This window comes from Ascidia mentula, chromosome 8 (genome assembly GCF_947561715.1).
Source record: "Ascidia mentula chromosome 8, kaAscMent1.1, whole genome shotgun sequence".
Taxonomy (NCBI): Eukaryota; Metazoa; Chordata; class Ascidiacea; order Phlebobranchia; family Ascidiidae; genus Ascidia; species Ascidia mentula.
The window spans coordinates 9146458-9169153 of NC_138573.1; the positions used below are offsets into that span (position 1 = coordinate 9146458).

The 22696-nt window shown below is 35.3% G+C and overlaps 5 protein-coding genes across 5 annotated transcripts; 4 read left to right on the plus strand and 1 right to left on the minus strand.

Moving 5' to 3' along the window:
* Window positions 1-1949: 1949 nt before the first annotated feature.
* LOC145910944 (alpha-L-fucosidase-like) lies at window positions 1950-5201 on the plus strand. Its single transcript, XM_082998171.1, has 7 exons — window positions 1950-2316; window positions 2584-2815; window positions 2880-3130; window positions 3312-3456; window positions 3507-3707; window positions 4020-4210; window positions 4505-5201. Exons 1-7 carry the CDS (start codon window positions 2210-2212, stop codon window positions 4746-4748), a joined length of 1371 nt encoding a protein of 456 aa, XP_082854297.1. The 5' UTR covers window positions 1950-2209; the 3' UTR covers window positions 4749-5201.
* On the plus strand, window positions 5201-8081 carry LOC145910943 (alpha-L-fucosidase-like). Its single transcript, XM_082998170.1, has 7 exons — window positions 5201-5442; window positions 5605-5836; window positions 5906-6156; window positions 6379-6523; window positions 6586-6786; window positions 6854-7044; window positions 7320-8081. Exons 1-7 carry the CDS (start codon window positions 5318-5320, stop codon window positions 7561-7563), a joined length of 1389 nt encoding a protein of 462 aa, XP_082854296.1. The 5' UTR covers window positions 5201-5317; the 3' UTR covers window positions 7564-8081.
* Window positions 8082-10747: 2666 nt separating this feature from the next.
* LOC145912549 (plasma alpha-L-fucosidase-like) lies at window positions 10748-14276 on the plus strand. Its single transcript, XM_083000053.1, has 7 exons — window positions 10748-11018; window positions 11249-11480; window positions 11547-11797; window positions 12468-12612; window positions 12663-12863; window positions 13153-13343; window positions 13741-14276. The coding sequence occupies exons 1-7, from the start codon at window positions 10894-10896 to the stop codon at window positions 13982-13984; spliced, it is 1389 nt and encodes a 462-aa protein (XP_082856179.1). The 5' UTR covers window positions 10748-10893; the 3' UTR covers window positions 13985-14276.
* Window positions 14277-14364: 88 nt separating this feature from the next.
* On the minus strand, window positions 14365-17364 carry LOC145912550 (palmitoyl-protein thioesterase 1-like). Its single transcript, XM_083000054.1, has 8 exons — window positions 17223-17364; window positions 16128-16243; window positions 15576-15724; window positions 15322-15410; window positions 15092-15262; window positions 14773-14962; window positions 14565-14636; window positions 14365-14505 (listed from the first exon to the last, which is right to left on the minus strand). Exons 2-8 carry the CDS (start codon window positions 16219-16221, stop codon window positions 14383-14385), a joined length of 888 nt encoding a protein of 295 aa, XP_082856180.1. The 5' UTR covers window positions 16222-16243; window positions 17223-17364; the 3' UTR covers window positions 14365-14382.
* A 3716-nt stretch (window positions 17365-21080) lies between these two features.
* LOC145911876 (uncharacterized) lies at window positions 21081-22548 on the plus strand. Its single transcript, XM_082999318.1, has 6 exons — window positions 21081-21355; window positions 21427-21597; window positions 21657-21770; window positions 21910-22027; window positions 22124-22284; window positions 22395-22548. The coding sequence occupies exons 1-6, from the start codon at window positions 21081-21083 to the stop codon at window positions 22546-22548; spliced, it is 993 nt and encodes a 330-aa protein (XP_082855444.1).
* The last annotated feature ends 148 nt before the right edge of the window (window positions 22549-22696 follow it).

Genomic DNA, 22696 nt, shown 5'->3' on the forward strand with positions numbered 1-22696 from the left:
CATGAAAACGGACATGGTGGTCAAACGGATAAACCAAACGAACATGAAGCGCATCGTGAACATCATAGTTGCATAGTGCTATGCCTTACTTTTCCGCTTCTTTTTAGTTTGGAGAAATGTTTCTAAGTAAAAAATGTCCCAAAATAAAATTGCAAATAAAATCTTCTGTCCTTTATCGAAGTACAAATATAAAATCAGCCTTCGCCGAGTTGAACAGACGCTTGGTCCTAACGAGCATAATAAATCTTGCTAGCGAACTTTATCACCACGCAAACAATCTTCCATGACGTAAAGCACGATGTCCTATATTGGGCAGACGATTAATACACACAAAACAACAATTTTAAAACATACCCGCACTATCATGCTAAAATCGGTCACCTGTTTCTTTTACTATGACGCTGACAACAATTTGAACAAGAATACAATACTTGTACATCGAACGACTTCCCACATCAAGGTAACGTTGATGGCTTCTAGTACCATCCTCTTGAATTTTGAATTCATATAGCAGTCACGTCAAGATAGCGGAAACGATAAAGTATACCCAGTGTCGTTTGTTACCTCCGCGTGTTACTGCGTCACTGATGGTTGAACAAAACGCGATACCCATCAAATCACGTACATCACAATTCGTTAAACAAAGCCGCCAAGTGAACAAACAATACCGAAAGCCTTGCGGTCGGATTAGGTATCGTACAACGAAGCTACAATACATACAGGTCTGAAATACACTAAACGTCTTGATTTAACTAATAAACAAACATGCTTTGATCATGGTCATGCAAATTGCAGATTGTGCAAAAAAACTTGCCATGTAGCCTACAGTCCTGTCGTAAGAGTGTGTGTTTGTTAAAATTGAAAAACGATCAGACCTTGTTTGACCATTACGAAGTCGTAAAAAACAAAAATCATAAACATTGTCATCTCCATTTTGGATTTTAAGTTTTGTCTAAGAAACAGGCACTGAGATCACGTGATCTTCATTGTCGAAGAGTGACACCATTCATGTCATAATTGCCTAACCCAATCGATCTATCACTTTACACATAATTAAACCTTATCTTTTTGATATTCATATGGCAAAAGCTATAACATGACAAACAAAAAACAAGCAAATCAGAAGTTTAACCATTTTATAACAATATTTCGAATTTAGCCTAGCCCCGGGGAGGGGGGAGTTACCTCAGTCTACTCAAGCCTACTCTGCGGCATCCTATTCTGGTACAATTTTTGTGTGATGACACATTTACTTGTAGAGCGCAAAACTTTAACTACGCCCATCCTAAAAAAATACGTGTTTTCTTTTGGAATTTGTTTTTTTTCAAAATTCAAAAAAAAATTTCCTCCCCCCCACAAAAAAAAAATCAAAATAATTCATTGCCGATGGGGAGAGAACGTTACGGCTTGCATACATGCATAGGTTGCATATAGGGCTGTAACGTTACGGCCAACATAGGTAAGCGTCCAAAATCAGTAAATTGGACAAAATCGGTAACCTAAATACGTGACTGCAGCGGCAAACAGGATGGGCACATATTTTAATCCAAGGGGAGTAATTGAAATCATTTACTTTATACCTTGCACTGTGTCCACGATAGGTAACTTTGTTAAACGTTAGAGTAGTCACGCTATACCTTGCACTATGTCCATGATGGGTAAGTTTGTTAAACGTTAAGGTAGCCACGCTATACCTGAAGGCTGTTGCATAATAGCCGAAACGTCGAGAAACGTAAATACAATAAAGTTTGCCAGAAGAGCAGTATTAAGCAATATGTATGCCCTGTTTGCCGCTGCAGTCACGTGTTTGGGTTACCGATTTTGTCCAGTTTACTGATCTTGGACGCTTACCTATGTTAGCCGTAACGTTACAGCCCTACATGGGTTAAGTTGCCTTGGCAAAATCGGTTGCGTGAACACATGATTTCAGCATTAATGGAGGGGTTATTCATGCCAGGTTGATTTGTAAAATGTGATAGACTTACAGTAAATTTGCCGTACTTTACCGCAGTGTAAACCCTGATCGCTGCTGAAATTACGTGATATGGAAAGAAACATGGAATGCAAAACTTGCAATTTTGTTGCACATAAATATGTTATATACTGCATTTGATAGAACTTTGTTACCGCATTTCGTTGGGTTTAATTACTATGATATATATTTTTGTCTTTTCTCCCATTTATCAAAAGCTTTTATAGCAGTCAAGCAATGAAGTTCTGGTTGATTTTCGGAATTGTTGCAGTATGTATTGCACTAAATGATGCGAATTACCAACCCAACTGGGAATCTTTAGACTCACGACCACTGCCATCTTGGTGTGCTTATATAAATAGATAACGAGTTTAACCATTTTATTTATGTAACTTAACACTTTTAAGTGTGTGTTGTTTATAATTAAAACCATCCCATTGTAAAATATACCACCTTACATAAATAATTGCTATCACCATTTAGCTTAATTAAAGTACAATCTGGTAATGATAATATATTATTTTTCAAACATTCTGTGCAAATAGCCTATAAGACATAAAATTCAAGTTTGTATTCTAATTTTTGAGTGAAACAGCCAATTTATTTTGTAGGTATGATGAGGCCAAATTTGGCATTTTTATTCATTGGGGAGTTTTTTCGGTGCCAAGTTACGGTCAGGGTTCTGCTTCAGAATGGTTTTGGTGGAGCTGGAAAGGCACAGCGAGTCCTGCCGAAGTTCTATTCATGGAACAAAATTATCCACCAAATTTTATATATGCTGACTTTGCAAAAGAGTTCACAACAGAGTTTTTTGATGCCAACAAATGGGCTGAAATTTTTCAGGCAAATACTATGAATAGTATTTTGAGTAAAAAAGTGTTATGTGCTAATCCAAATTTGCGTGCAGGCATCTGGAGCCAAGTATATTGTCTTAACTAGCAAGCATCATGAGGGTTACACCAACTGGCCTTCTGCCCATTCTTGGAACTGGAATTCTATGGATGTTGGACCCAAACGTGACCTTGTTGGTGAATTGGCGGATGCAATCAGGAACAAAACTTCAATTCATTTTGGCCTTTATCACTCCTTATTTGAATGGTTTAATCCCCTATATCTTGAAGACAAGGAAAGTGGATTCAAAACAAATAAATTTGTCAAGTATGAATTTATGTTCTTCTTTTTATACTTTTATTTGGAGGGGTGCAAGTACAAAAAGTTTGTTCGGCTAAAAATGTTTTTTTATAGATTTTGTCATGAAATCCTCTTGTTTTTGATTTATTGCTATTTTGTGTTGAAGTATTTCAAAGCTTAATGTTTGAGTCAATGTTTTTGTTTTTAGGGGAAAAACTATGCCAGAGTTGTATGAAATTGTAAACCATTATAAACCTGATGTAGTCTGGTCTGATGGACAGTGGGAAGCAGATTCAAGTTATTGGAGTAGTCCAGATTTTCTTGCTTGGTTGTATAATGAAAGTCCTGTGAAGGTATAACAATTTCCTAAGTGTTGTAAAATTTGTAACAAATTACTTTCTAGGACACAGTAGTGACCAATGATCGGTGGGGCAAAGATACCTTATGTAAACATGGTGGATATCTAACCTGTTCAGATCGCTACAACCCTGGAAAACTTCAGACAAGAAAGTGGGAAAATGCAATGACGATTGACAAAGGATCATGGGGATACAGAAGAAATGTTGACTTTAATCAATACATGACCATTGAAGAATTATTGCAGGTTTGACTTCTGTACAAACTGATAAAATACATTAAAAAAATTTAAATTTGTGGATAAAAATAGTTTAATTTATAACATAATGGTGCAGAAACTGTCAAACTATGAGCTGTGGCCACATTTGGGTTTGCCAAATGTAATTTTGGGATCAAAAAAGATTAATTGTGTTTGGTGTTTTATATACTACCCTCTCAGAATGTTGGTTACGAAGGATTGCATACAAATGTCCCTTTACTCGCTAAGAATTTTTCATTTGCTCTAGGACACAGAACAAAGTTTAAGAAGCCCTGGTCCTGTAAAATATATATTATGTAGGAATTAGTTTCCACCATCAGCTGCAATGGCAACATTCTCATGAATGTTGGTCCAACCAAAGAGGGAACTATCACACCTGTATTTGAAGAACGTCTTCGTCAGATGGGTGAATGGCTGTCTCTGAATGGGGAAGGAATTTATAGCAGCAAACCTTGGAAGCATCAGAATGACTCTATAACATCTGGTGTATGGTAAGTATATTACAATAAAGGTGATGTAGCTTGTGATCTGTTAAACATTTACAAAAATTTATATAGCATGCAGTTTGGCAAGTCGTAAAGTCTTGCCAATAATTTACAGCATATTGTGTTGAGTTGACATCTATTCACACATTTTATTGCTAATATTCTGACATTTGTGATATTTTGGTGTTAACCTATTTCATGTGATTTGCTCTGTTTGTGCCCTGCATGCAACACATAAGCGTTGTTGTTCAATAATGAATGTACATGATTGTTGATTAATGTTTTTTTTTCTTATCTCAGGTACACAACAAATCAGAATAAAGTGTATGCCTTCAGCTTTAATTGGCCAGAGTCTGGTGTGCTTGTTCTTGGTTCACCTGTTCGCAACTCTCCAAGTGCATCAATAGACCTTATTGGGGGTGCTTCACAACTAACATGGGAACCTTTAAATCCCAGTGGAGTTGGAATCATTTTGCCCAATGTTGATCCTGCAACTACAAAATCAAAATGGGTTTACGTTTTTCGTCTAATGGGATTTGAATGATCGCAAATATATGTCCTTCTGTTCTGGTCTAAAACGTTCAACTAGTACTAAAATAATTTCTTGATTTTTTTTTATTATGATAAAATTTTCGTTGTAATTTGTTTAGCTTTGATGCTGTGTCAGGAAAATGTCTATGCATAATATACTGCACTTTGAAATAATTGTTAAGGCAGTTGTGATCTTTATATCATGTGCAGTAATGGACTTGCTGTCTGGCCGTTCACCTGGTAAGCCACAAGTGATCATTTGAATTCCCTGGATATTAATCATCTATTTGCCTTCATAATATGTGAAGATTATACATGATTTTTCATGTTCGTATTTTTGTGTCACTTTTTTCCATCATAATATATAACGAAATAAAGCTTTGTCCATTTGTCCAAATTGAGTTTTGTGGATAACTGTGATTTATATATTCACCGGAATCGCATAAATTAAACGTGCGTCCAGCTGCGACGAAAACAAATGTGCTGACTTTGTGGTCTGAACGGCGTCCGGAAACTTGTCTGCACGCCCGAAGAGTTTTTTGTCTTGTGTGCCAAAATACACGTTGAATAATTACTTGCAATATGGCGTCGCTACATGAGTTGGTGGGTTTTGCACTGCTGATTCTCGTTGCAGCTTGTATAAAGAACGGCTCTGCAAAGTACAAACCTACGTGGGATTCACTCGACACTAGGCCTCTACCTGCGTGGTGAGTTATAAAATCCACTGCATAATATTATTACACTTAAAAGAAGTTGATTTCCTTTCCTTGGGCATTATAAGCAAACTTGCAGTTTTTTTTTTTTATTTATCTTTATTCAAGTATATTAGTGTCATGTTTGTTGACAATTACATTGCATTTTTGTGACAGGTATGATGAAGCCAAATTTGGGATATTTATTCACTGGGGAGTATTTTCAGTACCAAGTTATGGTGAGGGGTTTCTGGGAGAATGGTTTTGGTACTATTGGAAAGGACAAAAAAATCCAGCAGCCACTTCTTTTATGAAACAGAATTATCCTTCAGAATTTACATATCAAGACTTTGCCCCGCAATTCACAGCAGAATTTTTTGATGCAAACAAGTGGGCTGATATTTTAAAAGTAACCTACCATTGCAAAATATTTGAGAAATAAATACTGTGTTCTTTAATGTATGTTAATTTCTGTCAGGCCTCTGGTGCTAAGTATGTAGTTTTGACAAGCAAGCACCATGAAGGTTTTACCAATTGGCCTTCTATCAATTCTTGGAATTGGAACTCAATGGATGTTGGACCCAGACGTGACCTTGTTGGTGAATTGGAAAAAGCAATCCGAAACAGAACTTCCATCCACTTTGGGCTTTACCATTCTTTATTTGAATGGTTTCATCCACTATATCTTGAAGATAAACTTGATCATTTTAAAACTGATGCATTTATAAAGTAAGTGAATTGTTTCTTTGATAAACATAACAGAATTTCTACAAAGTGCTATGAACTGTGTTTAAACACATTTTACTTGTCATGACTCATTTTAGTGGACACAATTTTGTTGTATTGTAACATCTAATGGTTTTGTGCAAAGCCTATATACATTCCATACAGGTCTACAAATTTGACTCATGCTAGGTTGGTTTTGCAATTAAAAATTGTTAATATGAATAGATCAAAGACACTTCCCGAGTTATATGACATTGTTCATCGATACAAACCAGAAATAGTTTGGTCAGATGGGGATTGGGAAGCAAACTCCACATACTGGAAAAGCAAGGAATTTATTGCATGGCTATACAATGAAAGTCCAGTTAAGGTACTATCAAAGAATCAATACATGGCCACAAGTTATGTGTACAAAATAGTGCTTATTCAAAGGACTTTGTGGTGACCAATGATCGGTGGGGACAAGATGCTACATGCAAACATGGCGGATATTTAACCTGCACGGATAGGTACAACCCAGGTGTTCTGCAAAAAAGAAAGTGGGAAAATGCCATGACCATAGACAAAGGGTCCTGGGGATACAGAAGAAATGTATACTTTAATGCATACCTATCAATTAATGAGTTGCTTCAGGTATAATGACTCAAACAAAAACACTATAATTGAACTTGAAAAATGAATGGCTAATTTGTAAATGCAGCAACTAATAACCACCATCAGCTGTAATGGTAACATGCTAATGAACATTGGACCCACAAAAGAAGGCACCATCACTCCTATATTCGAGGAGCGCCTTCGACAGATGGGTGAATGGCTGTCTGTAAATGGCGAAGGGGTGTATCATAGTAAGCCATGGAAGCATCAGAATGATACAACAAATCCAAATGTATGGTAAGAACTCAATTACTGTTTCACCTCTGCATCAGTACATTAGGGATCTGGTGATCCATATAGCATTGTCAGGGGTCTTGGGGTAGTTGGGAACTTCACATAATCCAGTAAATTTAAATCTAATTACAAAATACACAAATTGTGTTACATTGCAATGAACAAATATGTTGTTAAAGGATATTTTATGCCACTTCACATATTGTATTTGTGACCATCTGCTTACATGGTTTCCCTAGAAATCTTCAATATTACCAATTTAAAGTTTTGTCTTCCAGGTACACTGTGAATGGTAAAAAAGTTTATGCCTTCAGCTTCAACTGGCCAGAATCTGGTGTTCTACTTCTTGGTGCACCAAACCCTTTTGACAAAGGTGCATCTGTTGATTTGGTCGGGGGTGGATCCCTTCTGAAATGGGAACCGCTTGAACCATCTGGCATTGGAATTATTTTACCGGTTGTTAATCCTAAAACAAGCAATGCTAAATGGGTTTTTGTGTTTCGTTTGATTGGTTTTGAGTAACTTATGAACTTGTTCATGTGGCTGAGAAAACAACATCGATAACACATGCAAATCGTTTTTGCAATAGTAATGTTTGTTAAAGTGGTTTGTGCACCTGATGGCATTTGTAGGTATTTTTTTTACAACATAAACTGTGTAAATTGTGTTTAAGCTGCAACCTAAAAACCTAAAAGGTCTCATCAGTGCAGCTGGTGTGACTATAAGACGACTTTGCTGACCAAACGTCCAAGCTTTAAACTGTGTAGTTTCGTACCATAATTAATAAATGTTTAAATTGAATACACAAACTTTATACTTTTTGTTATTTCTTTTCACTGAATTTTCATGTCTTTTTACATTCCTTGTAACTGTTTGTTACATGTTTGTCATATCAATCATCTATTAAATCGTGACATATACCTTAATTTTGATTTAATGTCAGATCAGTGATTTTTAATCTGATGTTAGTCGGCCCTTTTTTGCTTTTTTAAAGTTTTGCGGCGCGAAAAAGGTGAAGACATGGAACATACGTCATTCTGTCCTCTTTGCCTTCAAAAACATAGTTTGACCAAACTTTTATTTTCTGTTACCGTACTTTCTGTTAAACGTATGACCAAATGTTAAAATAACACATCTCTCGCAAAAACTAAGCACGCAAACAATGACAACATGTGCTACAATAATAGATGACTGTTGTGTATTATTTCGACAAAAAATGTCGACTTGAACTGATGCGCATATGCATAACCCACACAGGGGCAAACGATAGCTATCGTAGGCTTTGTTTCTTTCAAAAAATTCAATGTTTCGACGATAATCGACCTTTAATATTCGAGTTTAGATAGTTCTTCAAGAAAACGCGTGTGGTGCAGCGGTAAATCTTTCCAGGGAAAAAATATTAGATTTAGGCAAAGCAGTAATTGTCGATGAATGCAAATATCAAACACCAAAAACAAGAAAAGTGGCTGATCCAGCTTGGCTGCGAAGCCCATGAACCTTATGATCAGAATATATAAGAGCTGCGATCGCCAAATATAAAGGGCCTACGCAGTGGGGCGATCCTGCCTTGCTACGCCAAAGCATGGCATTACTTCTGCGTTGCAAAAAACAAGAATTTATGTTTTAGAAAATCTTTGGAAATTAAAGATAACTGGTAGCGCGTCTGGTTGGGACAGACGTTATTTTGCTTCGCCCACTTTCCTTTTTAGTAGTGATGCACCGAAACAGCAATTTTTTTATTCGGCCGAAACCGAATATTCGGCAACTTTTGCCGAATAAATTCAGCCGAATAAATTGAAACTAATTATGGCGTCCATCTCTTTAAAATCGCAATAAATTTAAACAAAACATGTGCTGGAATGGATCATCTGATCCTATCATACAGCTCTTTATTGGCACTTATAAAGAATGCTGTACCAACTTCTAGATTTCGATGACAATTAACAAATAAAACACACTAGTACAGTTTGAACAATGATTCTAAACTATACTAATCTTTGCAGTGTTGCATGCAGAAAAAAGTTTCGGTTTCGGACGAATTTTGCAAAAATATTCGGCCGAACCGAATAATTATAAAAAACCTTGGTTTCGGCCGAATAAATTCGGCAAACCGAACTTTCGGTGCATCCATAGTTTTTAGTACTTCGAACATATAATCTTCGACAATTCATGGTTTGCCCAAACGCAAAATGTTTCTCAAAAAAGGGCTACACGTCATTTGTCAAAAAAATCCTATCAACACCAAGGAATTTTCAGCCAACCTACAGCATTGTGACGACAGACCCATTGATGATGCGAATTTGGCGGAGCGATAAAATGCATACTGAGTAAAACTCTTGCCCCTTGATTTTTTTGTCAAACCTATAGACGTAAAAATGAGTTTTGTCAAATGAGTTTTGTCAAACCTATAGACGTAAAAATGTAATATCAGTTTGTCTTTATTAGTATGCTATAGTTTGACATTCAACCAGTTTTGAATAATCGACTTCTCCATAACTTATTTCGTAACAATGTATGTCGTATAGCTTTTGCAATAGGTTTCTTAATGACAATGAATGGCTTTCTGTTTGTGTTTGCTTATATTGAAGAATCCATAATCACCAAGATTGTGCCGATCACAAAACAAGCCGCCCGTTTTGAGCCTCCCAGCCCCCGATCTCTCTGGCCGCCGCGCGGCCTTGAGCCTCGCTGATTTCGATCACTCGGCTTGCTGACTTTTCAGATACCCCCGCCTAATATAGGGTCCAGCGTAAAAATAATGCTGCGAAAACAACTGATCAAGTAACATTCCCTTGTAGTAAACAACTATAAAAACAAATAATGCAAACATAATTGTGTAATATGAACATTTATAGTGAGGTTTATTAGTAAGTATAGTTTTTGGCTGAATTTGTTAAATTTTGATTTTATTCGATAGTAGGAAGGTATAAGATTGTTTTTCCAATGGTACAGCTCGGGCCAAGGTTTGTGCAAAGTTTTTGTCAACGAAAGTGTACATCGGTCCACCGTTTTTTTTATGTTTGTTAAAATATGAATTCATATTTCTGCACTCCCCCTATTGAGTTTTTTAAATGCCAGCAAATCTTGTTTTTCGAACTAATGTCATAATACGCATATCATATTCATACCCGAATATGAATATGTTTGATAATTTTGGTATCGTTCAGCCTATGAACTTGTAGCGAACACAGTGTATATTAATATGAAAATTGTAATATTGGAACTGTTTATATTCGTGACCGGGTTTCCACGTACAAAGGTCAAACTAAACGTGCTAGAGTAATAATTACAGACCTTTAAACAACGACCGCCCTGGCTCTAAAACAATAAAGGACTATAAAGTGCTGTAACCATAAACCTGAGCATAAACCTGTTGGTCCGCCCTGACATGCCTAGCGGGTACTTGTGACTTGTGTTCATGCTTTATATGGGCCACATTGGCTTGCATGATTATTCCATTCTACTTGTGGTTTCATTTGGACTGCTGCGTACGTTTCAGCCATCTTAATACAAGATTGATTACCTGATTGGTGTCGGATTACGGAGTTTACAGAAGAACATGCATTTAAACGCAACAAACTATACCGTGTACAAAAATCATGTCGCTACCTCGTAAGGTAGCCGAGTAACGCGCGTTCAAACTTTTGTTTATCGGCGATTTTTTTTGTCACCTAACATCCCTCTGGTTTTGTACAAACCTTGTTACGATTTTTTTTAAACATATGTTTTGTCACAACAACGTAATTCTTGCTATGTCGTAAAAACATGGCGTCACAAACACTGTGATGTAACTTTGTTGTTTTGTGACTGCAGTTCTAATCCAATTGTGGTGTAGAGCTAGGTGTGGAAAAAATGGTGCCAGGTGGAGAAAATACATATTTTGTTGCTATTTTTCTCGCTGCAATTTGTGTATCAACCTGCTCTGCAAATTATGAGCCTACATGGGAATCACTGGATAAAAGACCTCTTCCATCATGGTAGCCTGCCTTAAGTACCATTTTGTTTGATATATATATGTATATATATATATACTTTGCTGTTCTCAATATATTACATCCACAATGACATTGGCAAAGTTTACTGTCACACTTAGGGTTTATGCAATGAAATGGAAAGAATTTAGGCCTAGTTGTTAAAGTAGGTAACAGTCAAAATATATGATCAGTTGTTATATGTTTGACATAACAAACATAAAAAACTGTTTCAGGTATGATGAATCAAAGTTTGGCATATTTCTTCACTGGGGAGTATTTTCCGTACCAAGTTATGGTGTTAACTCTGCTGCCGCTTGGTTCTGGTATTACTGGAAGGCAACTGCAAGTCCATCTGAAATACTATTCATGGAACAGAACTATCCGCAAAATTTTACTTATCCTGACTTTGCGAATCAATTTACCACTGAATTTTTTGATGCAAACAAATGGGCAGAGATTTTTCAGGTAGGTGTGATGACATGGCATGATGATTTCCTTTGTATTTTGAAAGCACTGTTTACTCAAATATAGGCATCTGGAGCCAAGTATCTAGTTTTAACTAGCAAGCACCATGAGGGTTACACCAACTGGCCTTCTATTAATTCTTGGAACTGGAATTCTATGGATGTTGGACCCAAACGTGACCTTGTTGGTGAATTGGCGGATGCAATCAGGAACAAAACATCAATTCATTTTGGCCTTTATCACTCTCTTTATGAATGGTTTAATCCACTTTATCTCAAAGACAAAGAAAGTGGATTCAAAACAAATGAATTTGTAAAGTAAGAAATTTCAGGTTTTGTTTCACAATGCAGAATACAAGTGAGGGTGTATTTTTAATTTGAGTTGAATGTTTTGTTATTGATTTGAGTCTAATTTTGTGATAATACTAACTGCACAAATAATGTTAAAAATATTTATTTAAAATATACATGTGTATATATAGGTGTTTTGTGTGTTTTTATGATTTTAATTTACCGTATTTTACGGACCATAAGGCGCAATTTAAATCCTTTTTTTTCCTCATAAATTGATCGTGCGCCTAATGTATGGATCAAGTAGTGCTTTATTGCCTACACTCAAAACCAGTACCAATACTATTATTATATAAATAAACCACCATCTTACACTATAAACTACGGTAAAAGCAACTAGCAACTGTGATATTCACTAGGCCCATTTTTTCTTTTGCTCATTGTACTATTGTGACTTACATTTATTACGTAACAAGTTTTTGTTTAATGAGCTTTATACGGTAACCCATACTCCTTAAAATACGTTCCGTTCTATAGCCCGGTGCGCCTTATGTATGAACAAAAAACTAATCAAAGCAATTTATTGACAGTGCGCCTTATAATCTGGTGCGCTTTATGGTCCGTAAAATACGGTATATACCTAAATGAAAAAAAAAGGATTTTGTATTTTGTTGGGTCAATATTTTATGTTTTATAGGAGAAAAACAATGCCAGAGTTATATGATATCGTAAACCGTTATAAACCTGATGTAGTCTGGTCTGATGGACAGTGGGAAGCAGATTCAAGTTATTGGAGTAGTCCAGATTTTCTTGCTTGGTTGTATAATGAAAGTCCTGTGAAGGTATAACAATTTCTTAAGTGTTGTAAAATTTGTAACAAATTGTTTTCTAGGACACAGTGGTGACCAATGATCGGTGGGGCAAAGATACCTTATGTAAACATGGTGGATATCTAACCTGTTCAGATCGCTACAACCCTGGAAAACTTCAGACAAGAAAGTGGGAAAATGCAATGACGGTTGATAAGGCTTCATGGGGCAACAGAAGAAATGCATATCTTGATCAATATATGACCATTGAAGAATTATTGCGGGTATTACATAAACTGTACAACTTATGTGTCTGTAAACAATGAAAATTAAGCAACAAACAGTCATAAAACGCCAAAAATTTGTTGCTAAGGCGATAACAATTTACTGCAGCACTTAAAACGTTTTTGCAAAATACCAACATGAAATTATGTTTTAAAGTTTAAAGCTATTCTGGCAAAACATTTTTATTTGGTTGATGTTTCAGTACTTATAAGTTTTGCCAGAAGAGCTTTAAATTTATTAAATTTTATGCCTGGTAGCGTCAGCAACACATCAAATTATGTTATTCAGATACTTGTTACCACTGTAAGCTGCAATGGCAACATTCTCATGAATGTTGGTCCAACCAAAGAGGGAACAATAAAGCCTATTTTTGAAGAACGTCTTCGTCAGATGGGTGAATGGCTGTCTCTGAATGGGGAAGGAATTTATAGCAGCAAACCTTGGAAGCATCAGAATGACTCTATAACATCTGATATATGGTAAGTATATTACAACTAACAAGCTTGTGATCTGTTAAACATTTACGAAAACATTTATAGCATGCAATTTGGCAAGTCATTAAATTCGTACCAGTAATTTACAGCACAGTGTTATTGACAGTTCAAAACACATCATGAGTAAAAAAAAACACATATGATTTCCCACTGTAACATATTGGTTTGCCTGCTCGTAAAATTTACCAGCATAACTCATTAATATTTAGTTGTCGTATGCTGGACCAGAGCTTTTCTCTTTAAAACACTGATTTATTGAGTTCTTAGATTCAATTTTGATTCTGCCGTGTGTTTTTTGACTTTAATTTCTTGTTGTTGGATTGTGGCCGATAATGGTAAAACCAAATAGAAAATGTTTGAAAATAGGTTACACCTTTTATAGGTACACCATGAATGGCAGTAAAGTTTATGCCTTCAGCTTTAACTGGCCGGCATCAGGTGTTCTAGTTCTCGGTTCACCAGTTCCAAACACTGCAAGTGCATCTGTTGATTTAATTGGAGGTGGATCACTTCTTACATGGGAACAACTTAAACCCTCTGGTATCAAGATTATTCTTCCAACTATCAATCCAGCAACCAACAAAGCTAAATGGATTTATGTTTTTCGTTTGATTGGTTTTGAATGAACTGTTTTACTACACGCCTTTTGTGATTATAAAAATTCAGAAATTTTTCATGCATGCTACTGTTTTTTATATGCAACTTTTTTCAATTTTCCTAAACTTGTGCTTCAAATAAACTTTTTTTGTGTTTTTTTCTTGATTTATTCACAGTGACCGCGATTATCACCAACACACATGAACCGACAATATGCATAACAAACCATGTCATATACATTTGAAATAATGTAGTTTGATGATCTTTTTCTTTGTAACCTTTTTAATCTCAGTGAAAAATATTATGATCCATTTCAAGTGATCCAGTGTGTTATTTGCCTCAAGTTAGTTGGGAACCAACCATCACACTATTGTAAATTACATCCCACAATTAATTTTACAACCCCTTTGTATCCAACATTAGTTAGTTATTGCAAATACTGGAGGATATTTGTATTAAACCATTCAGTACTAAACTGCAGATGGTCACCATCTGTGGCTAGAAACACCAGCTTTCCTGCATTATCCATTGCCTGAAGACCCAGTTGATCCTAAATATAATATAACAGTCTGCTGGTGAAATTAGTTATTTTCGTGAACACATTCTTACAGTTTTATAAAGATCAGACTCCTGTAGAGATTGTATTACTTTGTCTTGGCCTGGAGCATAAAATCCAAACCACTGCAAAAGTAAGATAAGATAAAATAAGAGGTAAATTTCTGGCAGCAAGAATTTTTAAATAAACATCAAAAGTATTTTTTAAATAAGATATCTTTATTATCATAGTGGAAAACATTTTACTAACACTGTTACTTACCTCAGAAGCAATAGGTTCAACCATAGTATCATTGTTAAAACGGACCATAACAAATTTGTTTAGTGCCTGAAGTCTCTGTTTATAAACTTCATTCACACTATTCTCATTGTTGATGTCAGGAAGAAAGATATTTTTGGTCAAATACTCCTCAACATGCAAAGGGTCATGCCAATATTCTGCCTGGACTAAGCTGTATCAAAAATCATATAATTATTTTACACCATGGTAATTTCCAATAAATAGCAAAGAACACAAAATGTTAAAAGCAAATCCCCCTTTACCACTTTAAACAAAAATAAATATGATATTTAATACGTACTGTTCCTGCACAAATTCTCTGTAGGCAGCAGTGTTTAGTATTTGTCTCAAATCATCACAAACAGTCACACTACTCGGACATTTAGGAAAGCCATAAACTCCTTGATGCTGACCACCAATTGAAATAAGGTTGTGCATTTGAATCCCATCACATTGCTGGGCTAGTGCTCTCCTGTGTGAATATCATTGTAAGGAGAGTGACACAATACCATGTCATACAAACAAACTTACAAAAATTGGCCACCTTGAGAAAATCCCATGGCATTAAAACCATTTGCAAGATTTGCATCTGCTTTCACTTGTTCACATGCCATGTTTATCTAAAATAATGGATAAATAAAATTGCATATTCCAAATAAAGAAAATTTGTTAAACAAAACCGTTGGGGAAAGTCCTATATTACACTGATACAATTACATAAAGCAATTTTTCTAATTATGTCCATGGTTATTGCTATGAAACAACACCATGCAAGCAAGCATTACCTGTTTACTAATAGGCATTAAGAATCCATTCATAATATCTGCAATGGTGTTATTTCCAATTTGAAGAGAATGTATGTAAATTCCAGGAATTTCTTTTTCAACCATTCTCATGATTGATCCCATGCTGAATGGGTTGCAACAACTGTCACCTTTTCATGACAACCAAAATACTTTATTATTGGTATAAAAAAACAATGCAAAAGTCATTACTTGAATCAACCTACATATTTGGCATATATGGCTAACAAAATAATTGACAGATGGCACAATTACCCATGGAACCTCTGTATGCTGATCAAACACAAATTGTTTGCCATGTCTTTTATTGTACCAAGTAAACCTGCATCATTTCCCACGAGGCGCTTTCAATTTACAACATGGGCGATGAAAGTAAACATCAGAGATATTTTTATAGAAAAGTGCTTAACTGGCACATTTATATGGAAATCCTTAAAGTTAACCTTTTTTCATTTTATATAATACAATATAGTTTATTGACCTATTCTCTCATTTTAGGACTATTTCAAAATAGACTATGCAGCTAATACTAACCCATTCCATGCCAAATCACAAGAGGAGTTGGTTCAGCTCCATTGCAGAAAACCAAAACTTGAACAAATGCCAATGCTGTCAATAGCCTTGACATAATGATAATTTTAGTTCCAGTTCTAATAAACAAAGTAAGCAAAGTATTAGTGTTGTTTTTAACACAGATAATTCGGTGAGTTGTACTCCAGAATTGAAAGTTTTCAAATTAAAAAACTGATTTTGTTTCTTGCGCAGACCAGTCAACATTTTTTATGTATAGAATTATACATAAATTTTGTCAGTGTTGAATTTGCACAAAATTTTTCAAAAATGTGATCACATAATTTAATATTGTTTCCATCTGGGTTGTACTGCAGACCATGAAAATGTAACAGCGCCACCAACTTCCAAGGATATAATTTTAATTAAATAGATATTTATGTTTGGTTAACCGACTTGCAAACCTACATTGACAATATTGACATGCTTTTGAACCCAAAAAATAAAATATAATTTTCATCCATTATAGGTCACTGCAACGTATGCCGCAATAGGTAGGCAGAGTTCTTAGATGAACCTCACTTTGGAGTTTATTGTCCTTGACCCTTAAAGGCCTGAGCTTTCAGGCTAGAATTTGGCAATCTCCTTTTCTCTGGTTTTGAACTAATCAATCTTTCAATATGTATATACACGTTTATTCTTACGAAGTGCAAATATGAAGGCACAAGGCTGGCAATGTGAACTTTAATCCTTTTCACATAAGAAGTTTATGAGGCTACCGATAAAATTAGATTTGAATTAGAATGAACAATAGAACAAACGTTAGACTGCAACGCAGGCAGCCCAGAGGAAATAACTTAAGCTATAACATAAACTAGCACTTAACAGTTCACATGGGAAACAGGATTTGCTTACACACATGCATTGAACATATTGCACAACTTAGCGGTTGCCTCACCAACAACAAAATTGGGCAATTTAGCAAATTATGCAATAATACTGACTGATGAATGAGTAAAAACAAATGTTGACGTTATTTGTTATTGTTATTTTCTGCTTACATCCATGTGTAAGTTAGTTTCAAACTACCTATAGCAATTTTACGAAAAAAACACTTACCAACAACGACTTCTTACAGTACACAAAGAAAGCAGCTTCCTATGGCGGAAGTGTTCAAAACAAAGTAATATAAGAGAAAAAGATTTCGCAAAAAAAGGTTGGAAAAATATGTATGTGAATCCTGGGTGAGAGCCTCGATTCCGTTCTAAATGAGAAATTAGGTAGTCTCACTTCTCTGTTTTGAACGTGAAAAATGCGTTGTAATTAAAACAAAGTCAAGCTAAGTCTAATCAACTACAATTATCCTTATTTGTAAATAAAATAATAGAAAGCAAAAAATAGAATCGGTTATTCTGTCAAGTCTTACGCCTTAACGCCTTGGAATAACAGCCATGTTTCAGATAATAAAGTACAAAAGAACAAATGGGGGTAAATCCCTGTTATGGTAACTGTCAGGGCTAAAATATTTACAAAAGAAAAAGGCTTGCAAGTTTTGACTACAATTTAAAAAGATCTTTTAAGTTGTGTGGTTAATAAAAAGCAGGGGATACGCAAATTAATGGTTAGGTCTTTATTGATACTGAGAAATGTGTCGTATGTCAGTTTTCTTGTTTATTGTTGATGTGATACTAAGAAATGTGCGGATATTGTTTATTGTTCATGTGCTTAGTAGTTTTTCCTGAAATATTTGATTTTAATTTGAAATGTTCCGGAAACTGTGTTTGTTTGGGATACAATAATAAGCTAGTCTACATGATATATTTTGCAGCATGGTGGGAATATTGTTGTTGACTCAGTGACCGCAGAAGTGATTATAAATTCTACAGTCAGGCCATATGATTATAAACTGAAGTGTGTTTATAAACTGAAGTGTTTCCACTAAAAATTCGTAACCTGATTTATGTACAATTATTGTCCAGTAGCTGTAACCGAGGAGACAAAGTTTGCACCAATAGAATATTTAACTGCGGTACGAAGAAAGTTCTAAAGCGATATTAAACTACACAAGTATCAGGCAAGCCATATGAAAAGAATAAACGGGCCGGATTTGGCTCTCAGCTCAAAGTTTACAGGTCTGTTATAAAGCAGCTGCATGATCAGCAAATAGAGCGTTTTGTGGGCACTTGTATTCGAAGCAACTGCGAAATTTCAGGAAATATGGAATTGTGGTTGCTGATTCGCGTATATCTTTAAATTTTAACGTGCGTTTTTATATTAATCATTTTTGGGCCGTGTTTTGATACTGCAGTGGTTATACGTACCATGGTTACACTCATTTTAATTATTGATTGTGCTAAATTGCCATTAGAAAACATACATTTCCATTGTGTAAGAAGCCATTGTTGTAAGCTATCTACAATGACTATTAGGATTATGCAGAAAAGGCTTCCCTTTTTTAACGTCAGTTACGTGTTGTAAAATTTCTCAAGCCCTTCACTTACAGACTGCACTTTTTCAATGATCCCGTGTACCTTTTGTCTGCTCTCAAAGCACCAACTGTTGAACCTAAAGTGGCAACAAGCCAATATCCAATGATATACTAAACTAAAACTCAACCGTTTGTCATGAATACAAAAATGTTGTGGGGGTAATTAACCCAGCCCAATAATTTGCATTGTGTTGCAAACGTGTTCGTACATATCAACGGTAGATAAACCGAAGCTCTTTAAAAAAAATTTGTGTGGCTCTCCTTTTTTATTTATTATTTTTATTTATCAGTGTGTTGCATTGTGACGAACGAAGCATCATCTTTTTCTATACTGTTTAGTATACTATTATTAATCTAGGTCAGGGTTCCCAGAATCTGGTCCGTGACTGCGGAATGGGGTTATGACGATATGACAATAATCAATTTAGGTTGTTTTGTATCTTACAATTTGCTTTTATTTGGGTTGCTGTTTTGATAAGATCATCAACTAGTGTAACAGCGTAAAATGAAAAGCCAGCAAGTTTTGTTTTGCGTGGAAGGTTCCCCAAGACATGTACTTAAATAAAAGCTTAGTGTGTTTGTATTTGAAAATCGATAAATTTTCGCCGCTGTAAACACATACCGTCATATTAAACTGTTTCACACACACACATTTAAACTGTTGACAAAAAAAGAATGCCAGCTGTTTTTACATTGGTTTGTAAAAAAAATGACCACTCATTTAGTATAATTACCACTCTTAAAAAAAGGATAAGAAAAACAAAGCAAAAAGGAGCAGCAAAAAATCTTTTGCCCTATTCGTACTGTGTCCTTGCTGATAGATTGTTGCTACCTTGACAGGTTTTGTTTTATCTGCATTTAAGAAATAAAGTCAATAAAAATCCTATTACATGCTTCAGGTGATAAGCAAATCAGCTCCCTTTGTTTAAGTACAGCTAAATGAAACATACAAAAAATGTGGATGATATAATGCAGAAAGTAGAAGGCCGCTGCAAAAGATTAATTGAAAACAAAACAAAAAATTGTTTGAGAGGATTATGAATGTACGATTACAACTTTAGGCGCGGCAAAGAAATTGGTTTGCAAAATTATTTGGCGTCAATCCTAGAGGTTAAATCAAACTATATCGATAAAATACTAAGTATTGTTAACAGCATGTGAATGGATGGTTATAGTGTCTCTTATCATACCATTAGGGCCTGTATTTATCCAATCCCTACATTCACGTTTCTTGCATTTAGTTAATCAGAACCATTCAAGTTATACGTCACTGACGCCTAAAAAAGATATGAAGTTGTTAAACACCCGGCACGCACTTTTTAAAGTATGGAAACATTTCAGAAAATTGTGTTCCGTTAAAAAGCACATATAAATATGTTTCAGAGCTCTTGTTAATTGTAACAAAAGACCTAAAATTCATCGCATGACGATGAATCTTATTTAAATTGGTTAAAGCATTCAACGACTACTTGCAATGTAGTTTTAGGAAGATTGCAGGTCAGGTCCCATGACAAAAATTGATTAAACTTTCAATTAACGCCGGGATTGCGTTATCGCAAACCCTTCATTAAAAAGCAGACGGTGCAAGTGATCGAAAGTGACGCTCTCTAGTGCAAAGATATCGGTTTTACGGCAAACGAGCCTCTTGGGAAAAACAAAATAGTATTTTACCTCACCAGCCGACCACCGACGCATAAGAGTTTTTGTGACTTGCTTGATGGTATACCTGTTTGCAAAATTGTTGACGATTAGGATTTTATTCATATATTTGAACATCCAATGTTGGCTAAGTAGAATTTGAACAAGCGTGCAGCTGTGAACATTTTAATCAGACCTTTGATCAAGGACAGGTGGCCGTTATGAAACACAAATTGCTCCTTCATAAAATATGCATCAGCGCCGTCAAATAAGCTCGTCATACACTTGTAAGGGAATGTTCTTACAACGACTTGCAGTTTTTAGTATAGACAAACAACAAACTAACCTCAATAGAAAATGATCAACGTTGGTGTTGATTTTTATTTTACGACTTGCATAGAGATGAGGTTTTAAGCCAAATTTGTTTAAGGTACTTAAATAATTTCATTCAAAAAGTGGTAGTAGTGAGTTGTTCCTTGCTATAAAGTTGGTAAAATTCTCAGATTGTGCAATATCTAGCTATTGAGATTTATGTTCGTTTGTACATGTATATACTTGTTGGATTGCAAGTGGTCCATAAAAGTTTAAATAGAGTTTTTAAAATTTGCTCTGATGCAAAATATTTAGACATATTCCTATACTAGTCTTTTAAGAAATGGTGAATACGAACGGAAAGGAAATCCTCCATAATGTAAAATCGAATATAATAATAGCTATCATCTTACACCTAAATACAAATAGTCCAGTTTAAAACCCCCTTTTTTTACTTTTTCCAGTGTTAAACATATCCACAAAACTAAAAATATATCTTACGTGATTTATCGAATGATAATACTGCGCATAAGATATAAATGACGTGCAGATTGAAAACTTCGTCACGGCTTCAACGTCAACGCGACTCCAAACTTGTTGCGGACTTCGACGAAGATTGTGAAAAATGCCAGAGGTATGTTTGCACGATATGTACTGGACACCCGTCATGGACTTTCAACAAAGCGGAAACATCTAAAAAATATGGCGACTTTACGCAAGAACAGAAGGCGAACAATTTTACTTTGAAAATGATAAAGTCGCTTGTGTCGAAACGGACCTGGGTTATCGGCCCTGAAATCAAAGTCACGTTCAAGTGAGCTTTTTCAACATTTTAAATTTGCTGATAATCACACACTTGGTGCATAAACAGAACGAAAATTTTAGGACTTTGGACTTAAGGAAAAAACGGATAAAAGACGTTCCAATGGCAATTTTACGATTGCCGGATTTTCGAGCAATTCGATTAGACAGCAATGAAAATCTTCAGGACGTCACAATTTTGGGACAAATTCCTAATTTGCGCATAGCAATTCTCAAAAATTGCGACGTGCAGAGGTGAAGAAAAATATATCAATTATTATTATTTTCTTGCTTATTTGTGTTACTACGTCCAGGTTACCGAATGAATCGGGAGCCCTTCTTGCCTTGGAGTTAAACAATAACCAAAATGTACGAAATTTCGCAGCATTGGAAAGATATGCTCGATTACAGTATCTTAATATTGGCCGGTGAGCATCAAACATATCTATTACGTTAGTTGAGATTTAAATCATATCATTGTGCTATACAAAATTACAGAAGCCTATCTTTTTTTGTGGGTGTAGTTTAAATATACAGACTTTCAACAAAATGTATTTGTTTTTATAGTTGTTTACTCAACAAGCTGCCTGACTCGGTACAAAGTTTGCGATCACTCCGTGTGCTTTGTCTCGATGATAACCCACTTGAAGGACCTTTAGATTTATCGTTTTTGAAACTTTTGCAGGTAAAGTTATATTTAGTCAATACCAACTTTTAGTATCTGAGATTAAGTCCGTTCTGTATTAGGAATAAAGTCGTGTATAATAAATGACTGGCACAGGTTCTTCTCATGAAAAACTGCAACCTGACTTCAATTCCTAATTCGGTGTTCGTCTTGAAGGACCTTCTTTATCTTTCCTTGGAACAAAACAAAATTCTTCACGTGACCAGATCCGTTCTTAATATTCCATGCTTAATGGTACTCAGTATTTACGGAAATAGGTTTGTAATGAGCTACGGTTTTCTTTCAAGTACTTGAGCTGAAATATTTCTTTTTAAACACCGCTTGTACGATTTAAGATACTAATCAGTCCCACTTGCTTGTGTTACAGAGGAATAACCATTACTCCAAGCATATGGAAGTGCCCCCACTTAAAAAGAATCAACGTAGATTTGCATTTTACAACCAAGGGGCTAAACTCTAGAGTAAGACGGTTAATAAATGTTTGGAAAGATGTTCCTAGCGCGTGGTGGAAACAGATATAGTGGAACAATCGCTGTTTTGCAACGTATTTTGTGATTTTTGACGAATATGCAAGTTTGTGCAAATGAAACAGCAATAAAAGCACTATTATACCTCTGATAATAAATTTGCAATTCAGTAAACTAATCGACGGAAACGAATAAAACCTAT